At 38.1% G+C, this 22,968-nt stretch overlaps 2 protein-coding genes across 5 annotated transcripts in view; both read right to left on the bottom strand.

Moving 5' to 3' along the window:
* glg1a (golgi glycoprotein 1a) overlaps positions 1-3,166 on the bottom strand; it is a 48,712-nt gene extending 45,546 nt beyond the window's left edge. For all 4 annotated transcript variants that reach the window (XM_067379142.1, XM_067379145.1, XM_067379143.1 and 1 more), the window contains exon 1: positions 2,846-3,166. In XM_067379142.1, coding sequence (XP_067235243.1) covers positions 2,846-3,157 — 312 coding nt within the window. In that variant the 5' untranslated portion in view covers positions 3,158-3,166. The remainder of the gene's footprint in view (positions 1-2,845) is intronic.
* A 1,730-nt stretch (positions 3,167-4,896) lies between these two features.
* Positions 4,897-21,838, bottom strand: rfwd3 (ring finger and WD repeat domain 3). Its single transcript, XM_067379452.1, has 13 exons — positions 21,662-21,838; positions 18,605-18,784; positions 18,170-18,381; positions 15,398-15,471; positions 15,063-15,275; positions 9,698-9,789; positions 9,501-9,615; positions 8,533-8,746; positions 8,304-8,454; positions 8,031-8,207; positions 7,699-7,913; positions 7,200-7,417; positions 4,897-5,300 (listed from the first exon to the last, which is right to left on the bottom strand). Exons 2-13 carry the CDS (start codon positions 18,769-18,771, stop codon positions 5,157-5,159), a joined length of 1,992 nt encoding a protein of 663 aa, XP_067235553.1. The 5' UTR covers positions 18,772-18,784; positions 21,662-21,838; the 3' UTR covers positions 4,897-5,156.
* Between the last annotated feature and the right edge of the window lie 1,130 nt (positions 21,839-22,968).

Here is a 22,968-nt window from a genome sequence, read left to right as displayed (position 1 = left end):
AACTGGTCCTGCAATGTGATGAACAGCTGAGAAATAACTGGTCCTGCAATGTGATGAACAGCTGAGAAATAACTGGTCCTGCAATGTGATGAACAGCTGAGAAATAACTGGTCCTGCAATGTGATGAACAGCTGAGAAATAACTGGTACTGCAATGTGATGAACAGCTGAGAAATAACTGGTCCTGCAATGTGATGAACAGCTGAGAAATAACTGGTCCTGCAATGTGATGAACAGCTGAGAAATAACTGGTCCTGCAATGTGATGAACAGCTGAGAAATAACTGGTCCTGCAATGTGATGAACAGCTGAGAAATAACTGGTCCTGCAATGTGATGAACAGCTGAGAAATAACTGGTCCTGCAATGTGATGAACAGCTGAGAAATAACTGGTCCTGCAATGTGATGAACAGCTGAGAAATAACTGGTCCTGCAATGTGATGAACAGCTGAGAAATAACTGGTCCTGCAATGTGATGAACAGCTGAGAAATAACTGGTCCTGCAATGTGATGAACAGCCAAAGAAATAACTTGCAATAATTTGATGTACAGCCATAAGGGGCTTTTGCACCGAAGGAAGTATTTGCTAATTACCTATAAATGGGCGGAAGTACCCACTTTTTGTTGTGTTCGCACCACAGGAACTGGGAACATTTTTAGTTCTAGGAAAAGCCTTTTGGGGGGACTAAATTAGCTCCTATTTCAGAGTAGGGTCTAACCCAGCACAACAGGAACTACCAGTGGCATAAAAGAATGCTGAACGCATGCGAAACACTGAAACCCTCCGTTTTTAAAAAGCTGTGCAAACACAGTTTATAACCTATATATTTACCCCACGAACATGAAAAGCAGCTATAGACAGACCGACGTTAATGTCCGGGCTCTTCTCAACCTTTACGCCGCTAAGGAGTTAAATACCACGTCACTTTGAGGGGATCAAGCGAAACATGATTGTGTATTTCTGCTCAGCTAGCAACACTGTTTACATTCTTTGTTTAACAGTTCTCTCTAATAACGAATGAGATAGGATTGTTAAACAGATCGTAATCTAACGAAGACAGAGAATGAGCGCCATGTGCTCGGACTCTGGCTAAGCCATTCTCAGCACTGTCAAAATAAAAGTCCCACACAATAACCAGAGTGGCAGGAAGTAAGTGGCGGCTTACGTCACTTCAGTTCCAACTGAGCTCTTAAGAGGACTGCCTTGGTGGCTAGTTCCTATACGACCCGGTGCGAAAGCCCCTACAGACCCACCAACAACAGGCACTGGCTGCACAATCCAATACGAAACCAGAACCAACACCAATCCCACAATCAACACAAGTAAGAGGATACCCAGTTCTGCCAGTTAAGAGTCAATCAACAAATGTTCTTAGGAGTGAAAGTGTTGTTTGTGTAATCAGTAACTAAGAACTAACTACACGACTCACATTACACAAACCCTGATCTGACCAAACACTCCCAATGAATAGGACACTTCAGAAGCATTATTATAAAAGGATCTTATTGCTCCCACGTTTGTGATCATGCAATGATTGCAACGGTTTTATTGATTCAAAAGTCAGTGCTGTTTCACCAATGTCTAATCTTTGATCCACAAATGGCAGTATTCACAAATCTATTTGTTAAATGAACTCTCTACAAATTAAGTCCCTAAAACAGCGCACAACCAGTCAGTCAAGTCTAACAACAAAAGCACCAGGTCTCTGCAGCAGAAAGGCAGTATATCTCATGTAACTTGAACATCCGCAAATACTGTGAAGAAAGAGTTAAGATGTTTCAACCTACAGACTCTGCTAACAGGTGACAGTGCATTTTCCTGGGAAGAGAGTGTGCATGATGCAAAGAGGCTCAGACTAGAATCTAATCAAATAGTACACTGGCAAACGATTGGCGAAATATCGGTCATTTTGTGATTATCGGTATCGGTGATAACAGCGGCCATCGAAAGTCGCCATGAAACATACAAGGCGACGGATCGTTTTTTCGGTATTGTGACGTAAATGCGAGTGTAATGCATTATGCAAAAAGAAGAAAAAGTAGGGCGGGGACTTGCTTCAATGCATCAGTTCGGTTGTTGATTGGATGTTGAAATGTGGGCGTGGCTGTCATGGAAGGGCGGTGTTTAAGGGCATTAAATGATTGGAGAAGTCCAGCATACGTCACCAGAGCGAAGATCTTACGGTGAAAACGACAGACAAGTTATTAAATATTACACTGTCTTTTTTAAATTATGCGTAAAGGATCAAACATTTGAAATACATTGATTTTCATTTACGAAATAAATTAGGTAAATGTTCATTTCATGCCAACTTTAACAGAAGTCATTCCACTCATAATTTGCTGGCATTAGATATTTTACCACCCCGTTTTAAATATTGGTATTCGTCATAAAAACATCTGAGAGAGCGCGTGACGTCATAGCGGACTAAACACCGCATACTTGGCGTATCGGTGAGTACTAGGCAGCTTATAACGGGTTGAGGCACGGCTACAAACAGGAAACGCATCTTCCCCCCTCTATTAATCATGATAACCAGTTTTTGAAACCTTCAACCCCCCCAAAAAACATGCACGTATGTGACATTCAGAGGCCTTTTCCTGCCATGTCTGGTTTCTATATATATTACCAAATATATTCTCATGTCAGCCCTGCTTACGTCAATATCTATATAATTTGTATGATCTGTAACTTATGAATGTCGCAAAACCGCACAAAGACTCTGCAGGTCCAGATGTGTGTTGTTATAACGCACTATGTAGACTGATGATCAGTCGATTCTGCACTGTATGTGGCTTAAATCGCAGACGCTGCATATAAAAACAGCCTCGGCTTGGTTTTCTTACGTCTTTTCGGTCCTGCAGGCACTCCAGCACGGCCAGGTTGTTGTTCCAGGAGTGTTTGGGGCAGATCCGGCTCACGTCCTCCCGACAGGCCGCCTCCTCTGCGAGCTTCCAGCCGCCGCTGCGACGAACCGACGAGGCCCCCTCCAACGCCATTGCTTTCGCTTCTCCCGCTGGATTTTTACCTCTTTCGCTATTGTCTGCGGGATTATCACTGTCTCCGTGAACTGATTTGGTTCCACGAGCAGAACAAATCGAGCCGGAGATGAATATCAACAGCAGCAGCAGCCGCTGCACACGTCTACACGCCGCCATCTTCGCTGAGCGAAATTACGAAACCTACTACGGCGAAGAAGGTGTTCATGAATATTAATCAGCATACGCTGACGTCACTCGCAGGCTTCCTGAAAGTCCTAGTCTGGCTTATTAATATTCATAAGCTAAATCCTGCACACTGTAGTAGGATTCGTCAGTTCTCTGTGGAAGTAGTGCGGAATTACGGTATTAAAACAGCACACCGATCGAGTCTGACACTGGCCACGTAGACTACATACACTTCATCATCATTAGATGAAAGGAAGATAAGAGAGGGAATTAGCATTAAACAGGGACTTCAGAAATGGGCGGGATTCAGAGGCCCGGACCTGAGTATTTTAATATTTAAACTTAATCAAACAACTATAAGTTTATTGCTGGTATTATGCAGGTGTAAATCATGTTGAACGCTGTTGCTGTAATTCATAATATGTTGATGTCACCTAGTAAGTGTTGTTTATCTCAGCGTTGTTTTAGGATGGGCCAATCACAATCGTTTGTGATTACTGGAAAATATTTATTTTAAGTAATTGTATCGAGATTTCTTGTGTTGAATTTACATTTTATGTCAGAAAATATTTCTGAAAATAACATTTAAATTTCTTTATAATTTATAGAGCAAATGTATCTTCAAAAAAATAAAAATAATAATAATAAAAACAAGGCAGAATGCGCCCCCTGGAGGAAGACATTTATTTCCTACAGGGAATTTTAGTTTTATAAATTTTTATCTTTATTCTGCAGGTTTGTTAATGTATCATTCGCCTAGTTTATAGGACATTTTATACCTAAAAATAAACGTGAAAACGTTTTTGTTTTTCTGTCTGTTGATTGCTTTCTGATTTATCTAGGGATAAAAGATAAATCCAAAAGCCCCTTCTATAAACACCTTCAATACTTCACCTTAATAACATGATAATAAAATGAAGTGATAATTTTCAACCTGGGTTTGTTCAATGTACATTTGTTTTTTGGAAATATATGCAAATAAGTGCATATTTAATTAGATTACACCTCATTTGCATTTTTAAACTGGGGATAAGATGGTGATGCTTACATTTTTACCCTGTTCACCTGTGGTGTCTTGCCTTAACTGATATTCAGTTTACTATAGTAAAAAAAAAAAACTTTTAAAGGATTAGTTCACTTTCAAATAAAATTTTCCTGATAATTTACTTTATGTCATCCAAGATGTTCATGTCCTTTCTTCAGTCGAAAAGAAATGAAGGTTTTTGAGGAAAACATTCCAGGATTATTCTCCTTATAGTGGACTTCACTGGGGTTCGACGGGTTGAAGGTCAAAATTACAGTTTCAGTGCAGCTTCAAAGGGCTTTAAACGATACCAGACGAGGAATAAGAGTCTTATCTAGAGAAACCATCTGCCATTTTCTAAAAAAAAATACAAATGTATATGCTTTATGGTATCTGGTATTGTTTAAAGCCCTTTGAAGCTGCACTGAAACTGCAATTTTGACCTTCAACCGTCTGGAGGCCATTGAAGTCCACTATAAGGAGAATAATCCTGGAATGTTTTCATCAAAAACCTTAATTTCTTTTCGACTGAAGAAAGAAAGACATGAACATCTTGGATGACATGGGGGTGAGTAAATCATCAGGAAAAAATTAATTACCAAAAAGTTAACCACTGAAAATGCACTGTTTTTTCCTAATGATTTTAATGTTCCAGTCCCTTAAGGTGTTTAAGTTCTCACAAACTGTCAAAGTATGTAGGCATTTATTTTAATAAAGTAATAAAACAACACTTACATATATACAATGAGAGTAGTGAACAATGATCACTCAACTAAAACATTAAGAAAGCACTGATTTACACTTTTAAACAAAACATTTATATAAAGAAAACAACAAAAACAAAAAAACAGGCTTTCGGTATAAAACATGCACACAGTGAATGGACAGTCTCAGATCAGCAGCAGCCACGCATTTGGTTTCTGTATGATGATTATTCAGATGTTCGTTTGAAGGTTTCTCTGAGTCTCACTCCCACTTATAGACCTTCAGCATCTTCTCGGTCAGAGAGGCCAGATAGCTGCTCTGGTTGACCTGGAAAGGACAGATGTCCAGCACAGGGAGATCTGCGGGCATTTTCTGCAGCAGAGCACCAGTACCAGCATCCCAGACCTGCAGAAATCAGTCAATGTTAGTCAAAGTGCATTAAAGTCACCATCAAACTGATGCACAAACATCAACTTCCTTATGTACTGTTGTTTCCGCAATTAAATAAAAATAAATGAAAAAATAGGTAATTGCGACTTTTTATAAACAGAATCTCTCACAATTCTGACTTTTTTCTCACAATCATGACTTACAATTCTGACTTTTTTCCTCGCAATTACAAGTTTCTCACAATTCTGACTTTTTTCTCGCAATCATGAGTTTCTCACAATTCTGACTTTTTTCTCGCAATCACGATTTTCTCACAATTCTGACTTTTTTCTCGCAATTACGAGTTTCTCACAATTCTGACTTTTTTCTCGCAATCACGAGTTTCTCACAATTCTGACTTTTTTCTCGCAATTACGAGTTTCTCACAATTCTGACTTTTTTCTCGCAATTACGAGTTCTCAAAATTCTGACTCTCACAATTACGAGTTTCTCACAATTCTGACTTTCTCGCAATTACGAGTTACTCACAATTTTGTCTTTTTTCCCCTCACAATTACGGCTCACAATTCTGACTTTTTTCTCACAATCACGACTTACAATTCTGACTTTTTTCTCGCAATTACGAGTTTCTCACAATTCTGACTTTATTCTTGCAATTACGAGTTTCTCACTATTGACTTTTTTTCGCAATTACGAGTTTCTCACAATTCTGACTTTTTTCTCTCAATTACGAGTTTCTCACAATTCTGACTTTTTTCTCGCAATTACGAGTTTCTCACAATTCTGACTTTTTTCTTGCAATTACGAGTTTCTCACTATTGACTTTTTTTCGCAATTACGACTCACAATTCTGACTTTTTTCTCTCACAATTACGAGTTTCTCACAATTCTGACTTTTTTCTCGCAATTACGACTCACAATTCTTTCTCGCAATTACGAGTTCTCAAAATTCTGACTCTCACAATTACGAGTTTATCACAATTGTGACTTTTTCCTCGCAATTACGAGTTTCTCACAATTCTGACTCTCACAATTACGAGTTTCTCACAATTCTGACTCTCACAATTACGAGTTTCTCACAATTCTGACTTTCTCGCAATTACGAGTTTCTCACAATTCTGACTCTCACAATTACGAGTTTCTCACAATTCTGACTCTCACAATTACGAGTTTCTCACAATTCTGACTCTCACAATTACGAGTTTCTCACAATTCTGACTCTCACAATTACGAGTTTCTCACAATTCTGACTTTCTCGCAATTACGAGTTACTCACAATTTTGACTTTTTCCCCTCACAATTACAAGTTCCTCACAATTGACTTTTTCTCGCAATTACAGCTCAATTCTGACTTTTTTCCTCACAATTACGACTCACAATTCTTTTTTTCTCACAATTACGAGTTTCTCACAATACTGACTTTTTTCTCACATTTACGACTCACAATTCTGAGTTTCTCGCAATTACGAGTTTCTCACAATTCTGACTCTCACAATTATGATTTCTCACAATTCTTACTCTTTTCTCACAATTAGGACTCACAATTCTGAATTTCTCGCAATTACGACACACAATTCTTTTTTTCTCACAATTACGAGTTTCTCACAATACTGACTTTTTTCTCACATTTACGACTCACAATTCTGAGTTTCTCGCAATTACGAGTTTCTCACAATTCTGACTCTCACAATTATGATTTCTCACAATTCTTACTCTTTTCTCACAATTAGGACTCACAATTCTGAATTTCTCGCAATTACGACACACAATCCTGACTTTTTCCCCTCACAATTACGAGTTTATATCTCACAAAAGGGAACCATACATATGTGATGTGTAACCAAATGAAACAGGATATTCAATGAGAAAAAGGAGCACAGAGCTGCAGTGACGGGATGAAGAGCGGTTCCTCACCATGGTGGAGTTGCTGGCCTCGTCTCCAGCACACACTAGCGTGGCTCCCTCTCCGGCTGGACTCTTGAAGACTCTGTTCTTGGTGAGTAACTTGCAGGAGGATCCAGCGGTGAAGGTCTGGACGGGTGAGCAAGAACAGACGGGCGTCTGGTTGCTGTCTGTCTGAGGCGTCCGGCTCAGCTCCATTAAAACACAGCGCAGAGACGGGTTTGTACGACCTGGACGGCACAAAACCACATGACGTCAATGCTTTTAAAGATGCAACAAATCAAAAACATTAAATAAAACAATTAAATTGAATCCAGATAACCTAAAAAATAGGAATGTATATTATAAATGACTACATGATATAAATGAAAGCAAATAATATCAGGGTTATTTTTAAAATATATAAAATTTGACAAAACTGTAATAATCTATACAAGCAGCAATCATATTACTGATCAGCCATGATTAAGAAGCACGGTACTTGAGCATTAGAGCAGAGTTCGTTCTGTACCTGGTCTGTATGTGACGAGGCAGTGTCTGCTCTCAGGCTCCACCTGTATGTCAGTGCAGTTGCCGGACTCTAGAGGCAGAATGTGAGGTATGTACGTGGTTCCCTCTATGTGCTCCCAGAAGCATCCGCCCTCCAGCGTGCCAGCGATGAGGCCGCCACAGGGGAATGTGCTGGACGCGGCGCGCGGGATGTAGGAAAGAGACACCACCGGACAGCTACAATGACCAAAGGACACAATATCATCAACATATTTCCTCCACTGTTTGTACAGGACACAATACTAACATCATGCAACAGTTTCACCTAGACACAACAATAAACTTGAAGCTGACCTGGAGCGCAGTGGCGCCAGCTCCCGGACGTGAGTGCTGGTGTCCCGCGTGTCGTACACCAGCACAGAGCCGTTGCTGAGACCAGCGTAAATGTAGTTGTTGTTGTCGTGGCACCAGCAGCAGCTCCACACAGGTCTGCCCGTGTTGTAGGCCTGCACCACCGTGTTAGTCATCAAACTGTGAAGAAAACCTACATGAAGCGATTTGTTGCATCTTACATATTTTGCAACAGAATACGTAAAATGAACGCAGAGTTTCTAGTCAGTTTCTCACCTGGTGAGCTTGATTGTGCTGTCGAAGGCCGCAGACAGCAGTAAACTGTCCTGGTGTTGGCTGAAGGCGAGTCCTCTGATCTGTTTGGTGTGGATGGGGATGTACTGACTCGGCTTGAGAGTCGCAGTGCTGATCATCTTCACGCCGAAACCTGAGGGAGCGGCAGACAATCACGGTTACATAAACAATGCAGAACAAATTCAGCACGTGGAACGGCTCAAATTCCCACCTGGTAACAAGGTGGCATGTGTAGATGGCTGAGACGCCAGCAGACACCCGAGAGGCTCGCAGTAGGATAAAACCCGACTGCTGCCTGTTTGAGACACCAGCAGTGCCTTAGAGAAGACATAATGGCCCGCACTGGACGAGTCCTGCCTCTGGGAGGAGAGAGACGATCCCTGAGACGAGCCGAAAGACGCCTGAGCTTTCCACCTCCTCAACTCCTGCAGAGAACAAACACGGATCAGGAATGAACAACAGCAGCAGCCTGACGCCACCATACAGATGAAGATTATAATGGGTGGATCTCATTTGTTGGCAATAAATTGAATAAAAACATATTATATATAATAAAAACATACATACATATATATATATATATATATATATATAAAAAAAGCCACCCCACTGTTTAGGTACCCACAGGGTTTAGTGGAAAAACTTATTTGTCCATACAGTGATAGTCAATGGGGTCCAAAATTGGGTTTTTGACTTTCCTTGTATGGACCCCCCCCCAAAATAAAATATATATATATTTTTTGTATGTTTGTATGTTTGTTTTCCCACAGAAATTAATACTACCAAAATGTGATATTATCATTTTTCATTCTGCTATCTTTATTAAAAGCGCTAATTTTATCAGGGACAAAAATGTGCATTAAAAAAAACTAAACATTAAACCATCAAGCTTTAATTTTGATGTGATGCCAGCATACGGATGCATGTGCTGTCGGTTTCAGAGTGAAACTCTTCTCTTTGCATGCGGGCAGCTTGTGCAGCACTGCATCATGGGATACACGCATGTTTGTGAGCAGTGCCAATCTGGTGCCACAAGCGCATTTATTTATTTACTGAAATCACACTAAAAAAGGCATATCACGATATGCAGATGTCGTGTAGCCGTAATACAGAGCTGCTCCATATAACTAATATTAACACAAAAGAACAGTACAGAGTACCTCCTGAAACGATACACACCTCGACCTCTCTGCGCAGTCGTACATTTTCATCGGCCACGAGCTGCAGCTGTTGACGACACTGAGCGACTTCCAGCTGCTCCATCCGACGTGACCCCTGCTCCAGCTCTAGACGACTGAGCACAATCACAACCAATCAGCACAAGCACATTCTGGACACAATGAACACTGAAAGAGCAGAGCCAGTGATAAACGCACCTCTTCAGCCGCACCTCCTCTGTGTTGTCCAGCGCTTTCAGTCTCCGTGCGTAGAGAAAGATGATGTGACCACGTTTGGCTGGCTTATTACACTGAGGATAAAACCAGTGTGATTAATGGCAGATTTCATTACAAACATTCTCATCAAATAGTGCCAAAGTCAATACTGGGTGCTATTTTACTGGCTTTTTATGAGTGAAAGGAGTGCTGTGTGTCTACAATATTTGATAAATTGCACAGAAAGATTTTTTTCAAGCTTAAATATATTAATGGGTTAGTTCACCCAAAGAATGAAAATTCTGTCATTATTACTCACCCTCATGTCGTTTCACACCCGTAAGACCTTTGTTAATCTTCGTAATGCAAATAGAGATATTTTAGTTGAAATCCAATGACTTGAAATCGGCCATCACCAAATAAGTCATTATTTTGTTTTTTTTGGTGCACCAAAAATATTCTTGTGGCTTTATAATATTAATATTGAGCCACTGAACTCACATGAACTGATTTAAATATGTTTTTAGTACATTAATGGATCTTGAGAGAGGAAATGTCATTGCTCCCTATGAAGGCCTCACTGAGCCATCGGATTTCAACTAAAATATCTTAATTAGTGTTCCGAAGATTAACAAAGGTCTTATGGGTGTGGAACGGCATGAGGGTGAGTAATTAATAACATTTTCATTTTTGGGTGAACTAACCCTTTAAAATCAAATTGAATTATAAAGCTTTTTAAATATAATAATAAAAATAATAAAATAAAAATGTTAAATATTTCATGTGATTGTAGATTGTCAAAAGTACAGATTTCAGTACCAATCAGTACTAAAATCGGTACTTTTGACAACTTCAAACCATTCAAGCACAAAGACAACTTGCACGCCGTTTTCTACATCCAAAACGTGCACACAGAAAGCTGCCTCTCATACTGTATAGTGCGCAATACAAAATTCTCTTCACATCTTTTTGCACTTGAACGGACAAATACGCACAAAAATATGTCAAAATATTCTCGTAAACAGTCCGTTATGTCTTAAGTGAATGTAAACAGTTGACAAAGAAAACACATGTAACAGTATATTGGATCCATGCAGCTCTTAAAGTGACAGCAGCCTAATATTCCTGCTGCAATCTCTATAAAAATGTTAAAACAAAGTTTCACCTGTTGTTCTTGACTCAATACATTTTGTAACTATATTGCAGTGCTTTCCACACATAGACTTTACTTGGGCGGGCCGCCCACATATAATAACGGCCGCCCAAGTATATTTGGAGACACATTTTTGCTTTTATTATTTTTATCCTCTTATACTTTTATATCCGCGCTATAGATAAAGATAATGAAACCATCCGTGATTGATAAACTAGTCGTTTCATACCTGCTCGTTACGTGCGCGTCAGAACTGTTTACTCCCGCTTACATTCCCACAGGCGCTGGGAAAAGGGGGCGCTGTTGCGCGTTCTACAAGCTCTCGCAACAGCGCTTCAGACTGCTTCAAAGTGATTCTCAATCAATGAAAAGCGCAGATTTATGCCAAGCGATTGCTAACGAACTCAAGTTAATGAATTATTACAAAGTCTACTTTATGGCCTTTATATAAAACATTTTATACAGTTGTAAGAATCTGAAGGATTGTCTGCAATAGTACAGACATTTCAAAATAAGAGTACCTGTGTATTTCTGGCTTGTTTATAATTTAAAGTCACACGCTAGGTTTTTTCTTTTTCTTTTGGGTATTATTGGTATTTTGGTTACACAATAAATTGTATTTAATTTGATTTAATTCATAGTAAATTATTATAGTCTCCCCCACAGGAAGAAAAGACTAAGAACATTACTTGACACATATATTATTCATTTTATAAATTTTACTAATAAAATCTGTGTCCCATTCACTGAGAGAGACACTATATGACAGCAAGGAGAACATAGGAAATGTGAACCATTTAAATGCTGTAATTTTGCATAATTTACAATGCATAATAATGCATAATATTAGTATTTAATTAAAATTAATTTAAATAAATAAAAATACTGTTAAAAATCACACATTATTTGTTTGTCACATATAGTAGACCATTTTTGTGCCGTGGGTAATAGGAGGATTTTTCGCCCGGCTACCACCGCAAGTATATTTCAAACCTGTGGGAAGCACTGTATTTGTAATGTATATTTTATTTATAAAGTGCAGTGTTATTTTACATTTCATTACAGTTTCTGTACCTTAATACCTGAAAATGTATTTTTGTACTCGTTCCATTGCTGACGTACTCCAAGCACTCGCAATACTTCTCAAAGGACAAATGGATTTGTAATGATCGTTTTGTCGTGTGCAGTGTAGACAGCTTAGGCCTGGGCGATAAAACGGTATCGATATTTATCGACGGTACATCTTAATCGATAACGATAGAAAAAATGTTCGATATAGTTTCACTTAAAGGTACAATATGTAAATTTTTTGCAGTAGAATATCCAAAAACCACTAGGCTAGTGTTATATATTTTGTCCAGCTGATTACTAACAATATCTCTAATGTTTTCAACTACTTGTAAATCATGAGAAATTTCCCATTCTAAACAGTGACACGGGGCAGTGCAGTCGCCTGTCAATGACGTCAGTTACCTTTGTTACCGCCTTTACTGACGTAGAAACCACATGACAACAGTGCCGTGGACAAATGCGGAAGTAGTGTCTAGCGTCCAGCAAACCACTAGCTTGCTTCAAGCAGTTCCTTATTTACTTCTTGCACGTTTTATGGTGGATTATGGAACATAATTACTGTTTACCATCTGCCGCTGGTTCTGTCGACAAGGACAGCTCCCGTAAACTCATGACCGGAAAAGCGGAAGCAACGCCAGCGACTGTGTCATAATAAAAGTTCCGCTGCTCGTGAGGCGTGTGTTGATCAATCGCTCCAGCTCCTCGTTCAGCTCCACAACACTCGCTCCTGCTCTGCTTCATACTACAGTAACGTTAATAATCGCATCCATGAACATGAGTTCTTCCTGACTCCAATCCCTATTCTTTTGCACCGTCCGTTGAGATGGAGACCACATGTCCCAAGTTTCCGCTCTAAAACTTGGCGTCATCAAACTACGCCTTTGTTTTGAATAGGCTTCTAGCGACCTCTAGCAGAAAAAATATCACAAATTGTACCTTTAAATGCGTTAAAATGTAAACAGACATGAAGTTCGGTTGGATGAACAACTCTCAAGCTTGCTCCGTCCCCGGATCACAAACAGACGCGCTACGAGTGACACGCAAACAAACTGCTGTGGAGTTCAGATCTGCAATTGCCACGTGAAATCAGAACACACGACACATGAAATGAATGCTGTGCCTACCGGCGACGAGGAGATTGTGAATAAAAAAGGACATAGCTTGTCAGTGTGGCAGTTTCATGGTTTTCCTTACATCTCACAGTTGATCTACTTCAAAGTAAAAATACAAAAATAAACAGCAGTGTTTTCAATCACACAGTCTCTTTACTTCTGTGCTACAAATATTCAGGTTAGTGATCGACCGATATTGATTTTTTATAACCGATACCGATTATTTGCATGTTTATGTACCCGATAACCGATATGCAGAACCGATATTTATTAACTGTTATACTTCTGTTTTTGACAATTATTACAACACAAATGAGCTGAACAAACCATTTTATTTATAACAATCACTCCCTCCTTGCATAAAAAAAAAAAACTTTACTGAATAATATGTATTCAGTAAAGTAATGTAAATATAATGTAAATGTAATATTAGCTGGAATATATAACATTGTCAGGAAAGTAACAAACAAAACAGCATACATCATTGCATTTTCCAACTAGTGTTATTAATTATTATGTTTTGTCGGTCTAGATCATGAAATGCTTTCTGACAAAGTGCTGTAACTTATCTATGCATTTACACAAAACTATAAATTGGGCTACTCAACCGCGATCGCGTGTGGAGATACTAAATAAATTCCACAGAGCTGCATTTATTTAGATTTGTATTAACTAAATAATGGTTATGTAGTAAATCAAATGATTATATAATCTAATAAAGTTAAACAGCACTTGCCAGTTGGCATTTTATGATCTAAATTTAATCTAACGTTAAATCATGAAATGCCAACTGACAAAGTGCTGTTTGACTATAACTTAATCAACCGCGATCGCGCATGGAGATAATAAATAATTAATTTCCACAAAGCGGTAGGCTATATTTATATGTGTATTAGCGAAATAATTGTTATGTAGTAAATGATAATATAATCTAGTGTGTTTAAACAAGATAATCTTGTCAAAAGTTTCATTCAGTGGCCGTGCTTAAGCCTCCTGATCATCCGTCAGTTGCTAAGCAATATGAACAAACTTTTTCTTCTAGACTAACGGTGAGCAAATACAACAGATAGAGAATTAAATTCAGCGCTTTTATTTTCAACATGCACTCATTCACGTCTGTTTTATTTAATTCATGTAAAGTTACGTCTTTATTGGGGCAGGACATGACGAATTACACTACGTGACTCAATGAGTTCGTCTCAATTGTTTAGAAACATGCTGCATAAATTAACTATATCAGGAATTTATGTCTCAGATCTCATTTGTGCATGTCTGTTATGTTAAATAAAGTTGATTAATTAAAGCAAACCAAGTAGAACATATACTTTACCTGTGCACTGAGTTGTTGTTGACTGATCTCCTCAGACAGAGGAAGTCTCAAAACGGCCACAAGATGGCGCCGTAAATCGGCGAATCCGATATTACAAAACCGATACCCGATTATGGAAAAATGCTTAAATATCGGTAAACAGATACATCGGTCGATCACTAATTCAGGTTATCACAGAAGTATTGAGATAAGTTTATAGTTCAGATTACACACTAATGTCTATGTTATCGATAAAAAAAGAAGAGCAAATCAGCTTTTGAAAGAAAATTGAACGCACTGAAAATGACACATTTATCGATTACATTGTTTCACCAACAGGTGGCAACACGTCACTGTTAAAAAATGTATTTGATGTTGAATCTTCATTCAGCAGATTCTTTCAAATACACTGATTCATCCAGTAATGAAACAAGAGTATTTATGAACGTGTCACTGAATCATACATCCCAACAGATTTTTTTTTTTAAATAATTAATTCAAATATATTTAAAAATTTTAAAATAGACTGCAGCACTTAATATTTTGTCAGAACCTCTAAATTACATGTTGTTATTTAGTTAACATGTATCGCCCAGCCCTAAGACAGCTTCTAGCTGGTGTAGACATTGTGTAAGGATCTTTACAGCCAATCTAAATACTTTTGACAAATAATAAATACTAGATGAAGATCTTTAATGTTCATTGAGTGAAAGTGAAACTCACCTGTGGACATTTATTTCCTCCGCCCGTCAACCAGCGGGAAATGCAGATGTAGCCAAACAGGTGACCACAGCGCAGAGCAGCCAAGCGGTGGTCTCCGGCCGTGGTCCAGGGCTCGAAACAGATGGAGCAGGTCTCGCCCTCTCCCTCGTCGGCTTCAGCCTCTTCGGCGGGAGACGCAGCAGCTTCAGTGGGATCCACTGACTCTGACGCAGCCTATGAAGACAAAAAAAAGGTAAGAGAGTCAACAATCCACTTCCATGACAATGCATCATAGAGCTCTGATGTTTTTCTATAGACACGAGCGTTCAGGACTGAATATAAGCCTCTCAAATCACCTCCGTCTCTTGCCTCGGCTCTTCTGCTTGAGCTTCTGTGCTCGTCCCTTCAGGCTCTGGAGGAACACTGGGCCCTGCGACACACAAAAACACACGGTTTCATTTCACATGACTAATCATAACAAAGGGCATTTAAATACTGGAGTCTTAAAGGTACAGTAGCAAAAAAGGGCTTAATCAGAATAGGGGCGGAAAGTAATCAAAAGTTCTCAAAGTAACAATTTTCATGACTGATTAGTAGAGTTTGATCTCCCATTTACATTCTGTAATTATAAATGTTATAAATTCAAAGTTATGCAATTAGTTTGACCAGAAAATCTTTGGCCCACGCAACAGGGACAGGAAATGTTTTGAAATATGTTTTGGAACTGTAAGATTGGTGCATCCATTTTTAATTTTTTCATAAAAGAAACAAATACAGTAGTAGGCAAATGTGACATCCGGGGGGATATTTGTAATAATAATCCTACAAACCTTTAAAATGAGGAAAATATTTTAGATTTTATAAAAATAAATAAATATGAGGGAAGATCAAAACACTAAACTTGGCGAAGGTATTTATCTGACAAAAAAACATTTGGCAAAAAGACAAACTACAGCTACAGGTTTGATTTTACAATGCAAAAAAAAAAAGCATAGAAACAAAAAGCTGACAGGAAAAGCAAACAATGACAACAATCAGTTATTAATATTTTGCTAGTACTCTCTTGTTTTTGCATGTGTTCATAATTTCTTTGTATGACAGTCTGGCTAAAAATCACATCTGCACAATTTGTCATGTTTTATTGTGTTATCACAAATAAAACTCCAAGCATAATGCAATATGATACACATACGCAATACAAATTCTTTTACATGTTTTTTAATAATATTTGAATAAAGGGTGAGGATGAAGTTTTGTTTTATTTGTATGTTTTTGGTTTTTTTTTTAAAAGCCAAAATTGCTAAAGATTACACTCAAAAGTTTTATGAAATTATTGGCGTTTTTAAAAAATTAACTTGAAGTGACAGCTAGAGGAGGGAAAAGACAAACTAAATGTAAAAACAGGGGAACAATTGATTAAACATTCAATTTTTCAGCTGATTTTATCCAATATCGATCATTACAATAAATTAAAAAATAAATTGCTATAATAATTTATTTCTTAGTAACATATGGTGCATCTCTATTTTATATATAATTGTTTAACTAAAGATTGTTTTGACAATTATTTCTAGTATCAAAATTGTTACCAGCAATCCTAGAGGAAAACTGAAAAAAAAAAAACACTTTACAATAACGTTTCATTTGTTAACTTTGATTATTACATTAATTAATTAATTAATATGAACAAACAATGAACAATACTACAGTAATACATAATTTAATAATCTTTATATTAATCTCAACATTTACTAATACATTATTAAGATCAAAAGTTGTATCTGTTGATAAATGTTGTCGAAATGTATTGCTCATGGTTACTTAATTCATTAAAGGGGCCCTAGAGGTGCCTTTTCAAAAGATGTAATATAAGTCTAAGGTGTCCCCTGTACGTGTTTGTGAAGTTTCAGCTCAAAATACCCCATAGATTTTTTTATTCATTTTTTGAACTGCCTATTTTGAGCCATTATTACATATGCACCGATTAAGCGTGTGGCCCCTTTAAATCTCCCGCTCCTCTGCCCCCGCGAGCACTCGACAGCAAACACAAAGTTCACACAGCTAATATAACCCTCAAAATGGATCTTTACAAAGTGTTCATCATGCATACATTGATTCCTGTGAGTATAGTGTTTATTTGGATGTTTACATTTGTTTATGACTGAGTTTGAGGCTGTGGCTAACTGGCTAACACTACACTGTTGGAGAGATTTATAAAGAATGAAGTTGTGTTTATGAATTATACAGACTGCAAGTGTTTAAAAATGAAAATAGCGACGGCTCTTGTCTCCGTGAATACAGTAAGAAACGATGGTAACTTTAACCACATTTAACAGTACATTAGCAACATACTAACGAAACATTTAGAAAGACAATTTACAAATATCACTAAAAATATCATGTTATCATGAATCATGTCAGTTATTATTGCTCCATCTGCCATTTTTCGCTGTTGTTCTTGCTTGCTTACCTAGTCTGATGATTCAGCTGTGCACAGATCCAGACGTTAATACTGGCTGCCCTTGTCTAATGCCTTGAACATGAGCTGGCATATGCAAATATTGGGTGCGTACATATTAATGATCCCGACTGTTACGTAACAGTCAGTGTTATGTTGAGATTCGCCCGTTCTTCTGAAGTCTTTTAAACAAATGAGATTTATATAAGAAGGAGGAAACAATGGAGTTTGAGACTCACCGTATGCCATTTCCATGTACTGAACTCTTGTTATTTAACTATGCCAATATAAATTCAATTTTTCATTCGAGGGCACCTTTAACTAATAAGAAATGAGACCTTATTGTAAAGCCTAACCAAATAATTAACCCTTGTGAGTTCATAAGGAAATTTTTTGTCTTTTTCATTTTTGCCTGTGTTAATGCCAACTGCATTAATGTTGACAGAATTGTGTATTTTTATTGTAATTGTAATATTTCACCCTCATTTCCTTTCATAAATCTGTTTTACATGAGGTACACATAATGGTTTCTTTAAAATGAGACCAAACTGAAACACTTCATGTTTTATGTTTTTGACACAGACAATTTTTATCCTCTAAGGACCTCAGAGCAACTTTTTTTCTAACTGACACACAAGGGTTAGAGAATGCAATGATTTAAAACACGTACCTGAGGAACCGGGCTGAGAGGAGACGTGGGCTGGCAGTAGACCTGTAGCGCTGGACTGATGGGACGTGTGTGTGATGACGGCAGCGGGGCGGCTGGAGGAGGGCGGAGGAGCCGGCTGGTGTGATTGAGCTTCAGCCGTGTGCCGTCTCAGCCGCTCGGACAGCTCTTCTGTGTCCCGTATGAGCGCCTGAAGCTCTTCGCGAGTGCTCAGTCTTGGAAAGAGAAGAGGCATGTAATGATTCCTCACTGCAAGAAAACTACAAGATATTTGTTCACTCTCAAGGTTACATTTCTGTTGCAGGAAAAAGTAAGTGAACCCTCTGCATTTACTACATTTATTATTGATCACAGCTCAAATTTGATGAGCAATTTAAGCAGAAATGCTAAAGAAACTCCTGCAACTGTATCTGGGGGAAAACGTTGCGCTTCTCTTACCCAATTCTCCTCCTCCGCCTCCTCTGGACGGGCCGTTGGACTGGACGCCTGGACCGATCGGCCTGCACAGAAACACCCTCTTCTTCTGTGCTGCTGTCAGATTCAGAGACCACGATCACACCGCCCTCGCCGAGCGGCTGCACGACTTCCACCTCCATATCCTCCATCTTCAGACACGTTCTGCAGGAGACAAACCAGGGTGACGGTCTTCAAGCAGCCTCGATTTCACATCCAAAAATTATCATTTATAATGCTTCACACATGTATTAGGGAAATTCTTGTGGGGCCCCGGCCGCCCCGAATGGTGTCACACACCACATATAGTCATAGAAAAATACCATAAACACTCAAAATCCATCCTGTGAAAATTGTTTTGGAATTGGACATTGGTAACCTTAAAGCTTTCAAAAGGCTCCGCCCCCTAGTGGGCATGTCATGCTTCACATTTTACACAATTTACTACTAAACCATTTAATAATTAAATTGTTTTCTAAACTTGACAAAACACATTTTGCTGGAAATCTCTGAGACTCAAGCTACCATATGTGGTGACCATTTTATGATACTGAGACAAATTAAAGTGTTAGTTCACCCAAAAATGACAGAATCTTAATTTATTACTCCCCCTCATGTCGTTCCACACCTGCAAGACCTTCGTTAATCTTCGGAACACAAATTGAGATATTTTTGTTGAAATCCGATGGCTCCGTGAGGCCTCCACTGGGAGCAATGACACTTTCTCTCTCAAGATCCATTAATGTACTAAAAACTAGGGCTGTGACGAGACAGGCATCTCATGAGACGAGACGAGACTTGAGATTGAGTTCACGAGACAAGATTTTTACACACTATTTTTAAGAAATCCTCAATGGCGAAATACATGACTAGAAAAAATATTCTGCAGGTGTATTTGAAATGTTTTAACTAATCATCTTATAATGAATGTCATTCAGTTCTACTTTCTGAGTGTGAATTATCATATGCAGTAAAAGACAACAATACTCAAGCACTGTAAAAGGTTTTGCCACAAACTCAACTGACTGACTTCTCTTCTGTATGATTTCAGTCTCTTCAGATCTTACTGTACATGATTTATGAGCTTTTGACCTCCTAACTGAACTCCTTTCCACAAACTGATCATAGAAATAAAAACAGTATAAATAAAAATGGTAACACTTTACAATAAGGTCTCATTTATTAACATTAATTTACCAACATCAACTAACAATGAGCAATATATTTATTAATCTTTGTTTATGTTAGTTAATAAAAATAGTCATTCATTGTCATAGTTTACAGTGCATTAACCAATGTTAATAAAATGAAACCTTACTGTTTGTGCTTAATAAGAGTAAGAGAAAACTGTTATTCATTTTTATGGTAACACTGTACAATAAGTGCAACCATAATCACACTTTCTCAATATTCAAAGTGCAAATAAGACCAAATTTTTCTTTGATACAGAGCTGAGAGATGGTTACAACTGCACTGACCAGCCTAAAATAGCTTTCATATTGAGAGATATCTGTATTCATCAGGGAGCCGCTTTCAAAATGCGGGTATTGAGATCACGTTTGAATGCGCGCGCGCGTTTACTTTCACTTTCAGCGATCGCGCGTAACTCTGTAAATATGGAGCAGCGGCGACCGTTATCCAACTGAATTAAATGTTTTTTATTTAAATACAAAGCAAAACGACAGTGGAGGCGTAATGTAAACATAGCGGTGGCATACTCTTTCCTAATCATCCTAACCACTCTGTCATGGCAACATACTTTTCGCCTCAATGAGAAATCTCGTCACATTTTAGTCTCACGAGATCTCGTCACACCCCTACTAAAAACACATTTAAATCAGTTCATGTGAGTACAGTGGTTCAATATTAATATTATAAAGCGACAAGAATATTTTAGGTGCGCGGAAAAAACAAAACAACAACTTATAAAGTGATGGCGGATTTCAAAACACTGCTTCAGAAAGATTCAGAGCGTTATGAATCTTTTCTGTCGAATCGTGATTTAGATCACGTGTCAAACTGCCAACGACTAAAATCACGTGACTTTGGCACTGATTCAATACACTGATTCATTTGTGCTCCGAATCTTCCTGAAGCAGTGTTTTGAAATCGGCCATCACTAAATAACTCGTTTTGTTTTTTCTGACGCACCAAAAATATTCTCGTCGCTTTATAATATTAATATTGAACCCCTGTACTCACATGAACTGATTTAAATATGTTTTTAGTACATTAATGGATCTTGAGAGAGGAAGTGTCATTGCTCCCTATGGATTTCAACTAAAATATCTTCATTTGTGTTCTGAAGATGAACGAAGGTCTTACGGGTGTGGAACGACATGAGGGTAAGTAATAAATGACAATTTTCATTTTTGGACGAACTAGCCCATTAATATAAGTATAAAATAAAAACAATGCTTTAAGTGCTTTAACCTGATAAGCAATAATCTGTCGAGTGTCTTCTCTAAAAAGTGACCAACCCCCATTCATGAATGACAACCATTTAAGTTGGGGTTCATCTTCACGCCTGTGCTCAAAAAGGGGGACGACATTTAACAGGGTAATATTTCATCTCTACATGGCAAAAGCATGTCGCTTCGTACCATAAAAACGACTTGTGGCGCAATTGTCACCCATCTGTGACCAGTTCCACACACGGGATCCTGCTAGTGTAACACTTCCACACAATCATATTTCTAAAATGAACCGTTTGTTATTGCTGACTTTCTATTTTCCTAAAAAAGGGAAGCGAGCAGATTTCACCACACAGGTCTCTCTGACAAACTCTTGCTCGGGTTTGTGGCGCACTGAGTACGGAGAGTGATGTTATGCCAACAACACCTCAGTTAGTGTGCGGGGCGTCCTGCTAGATCGCCTGATAAAGTTTAAATCCTCAAACCACACTGTGATTGTATATATCAGGGTGATCTGAAAGTCAACACCAACTAACATTAGTTCATATATTGCGCTGACAAAACAACCCCAACACTCTTATCACAACATGCTGCTAATGCTGCTAACTACAACACTGACAACACTCACCATGCAGAGCGCCCGGATTGCTCGCTGGGTTTCTTCGTCCGGTCATCAACAAACCAGCTCTCCCGCTTTAACGTTGATCGTGATGCGCTTTCGAATAATTACAAACAAGCTCGATAAATTCGCGATAGGATTTGTGCAGATCTTCGTCGCTGCTGCAAACACAACCGCCAATCTGAAGCTCCGCCCCTCGTTTCGTTCGGGGCTTTGATTGGACAAGAGCGTGTGAGCGCCGCTGACTCATTTCCGGGGAATCGGTTCTTTCAGTGTTTTGTTCATTCCAAAGAACCAGAATCCGGTTGAATAAGAAGCTTAGTTATGTCATTTTGCTGGGCACAACTTAAAATGTAGAATGGTCTAAAAAGTGATGACTGAGGATAATATATGTATGTAAACAATTTTGTCATGCCTTATGGACTGAAGTGCCTTTGCTTAATTTATTTTATTTTACATTTATTTGTATTTATTTTCTTTATCGAATTTGTTTTATGTTCTGCACATAAGTCTCCCAATGAGAGATTTTGTAAATTGTTTGTTGTAAATAAGTGTGTTCAACAATAAAAAAATAAATAAATAATAATTGAATTCAAAAAGTAAGATTCATGATTCAGAACTTCTTTGTTAACTAAAAAGATCCGACTCAACAGGACGTTTTATTCAGGAATAGAGGTAAAATAATTGTTTTAGTTATTTTTAAAGACGTGGCACATTTTATTACCTTAAACATAGCTAAAAAATATATGATATAATGATACTGTTAAAGAACATTGATATAAATAACTTTTGTTAAGGGTTACTGTAGAACTTATTTCACATAATCAGGTAAATAACAACCATATCTTTTTTAAAACTTTGTCAGAATTATTTCCAAAGGCAATACAAAATATAAAATAAAATAAACAAAAAATATATCAAGAGTATCTTTATATTTCAGAATTGTTTCAGAATTATGACTCGAAATTGTATGTGAGTTTATATTTGTGAGAAATTGGTGAATTGTTTCATTGTGAAATAAGAGAATAAGGCCCTTTTTACTCAGTCACTCGAATTGTTGTTTGTGTGTGTGTGTGTGTGTGTGTGTGTGTGTGTCCCATTTCCTCACTCGCCCATAGAGAGGGGGAGATGATAAAACACCCGAGATGGAATGCTGGGTGAAGTGAAACACATGCTTTACAGAAGTGACCGGACATGAGAGGTCAAAACCACCCTGGTGAGTTCAAATATGTAATGTCAAAGATCAAAATGGATCCCTGAGGATACGAAAGCTCATAGGCCAACATATGAACTCCAAATATGAAAGGTCAAAGGCC

The sequence above is a fragment of the Chanodichthys erythropterus genome, chromosome 24 (genome assembly GCF_024489055.1).
Source record: "Chanodichthys erythropterus isolate Z2021 chromosome 24, ASM2448905v1, whole genome shotgun sequence".
Lineage (NCBI taxonomy): Eukaryota > Metazoa > Chordata > Actinopteri > Cypriniformes > Xenocyprididae > Chanodichthys > Chanodichthys erythropterus.
This window is presented reverse-complemented; position numbering and strand designations above follow the sequence as displayed.

Coding starts and splice junctions, on each gene's coding strand:
- rfwd3 (XM_067379452.1), bottom strand. CDS start 18,771: ATGGAGGATATGGAGGTGGAAGTCGTGCAGCCGCTCGGCGAGGGCGGT. Junction 15,276..15,397: donor AGCCGAGGCAAGAGACGGAG/GTGATTTGAGAG, acceptor TTGTCTTCATAG/GCTGCGTCAGAGTCAGTGGA. Junction 9,616..9,697: donor GAGGAGGTGCGGCTGAAGAG/GTGCGTTTATCA, acceptor GATTGTGCTCAG/TCGTCTAGAGCTGGAGCAGG.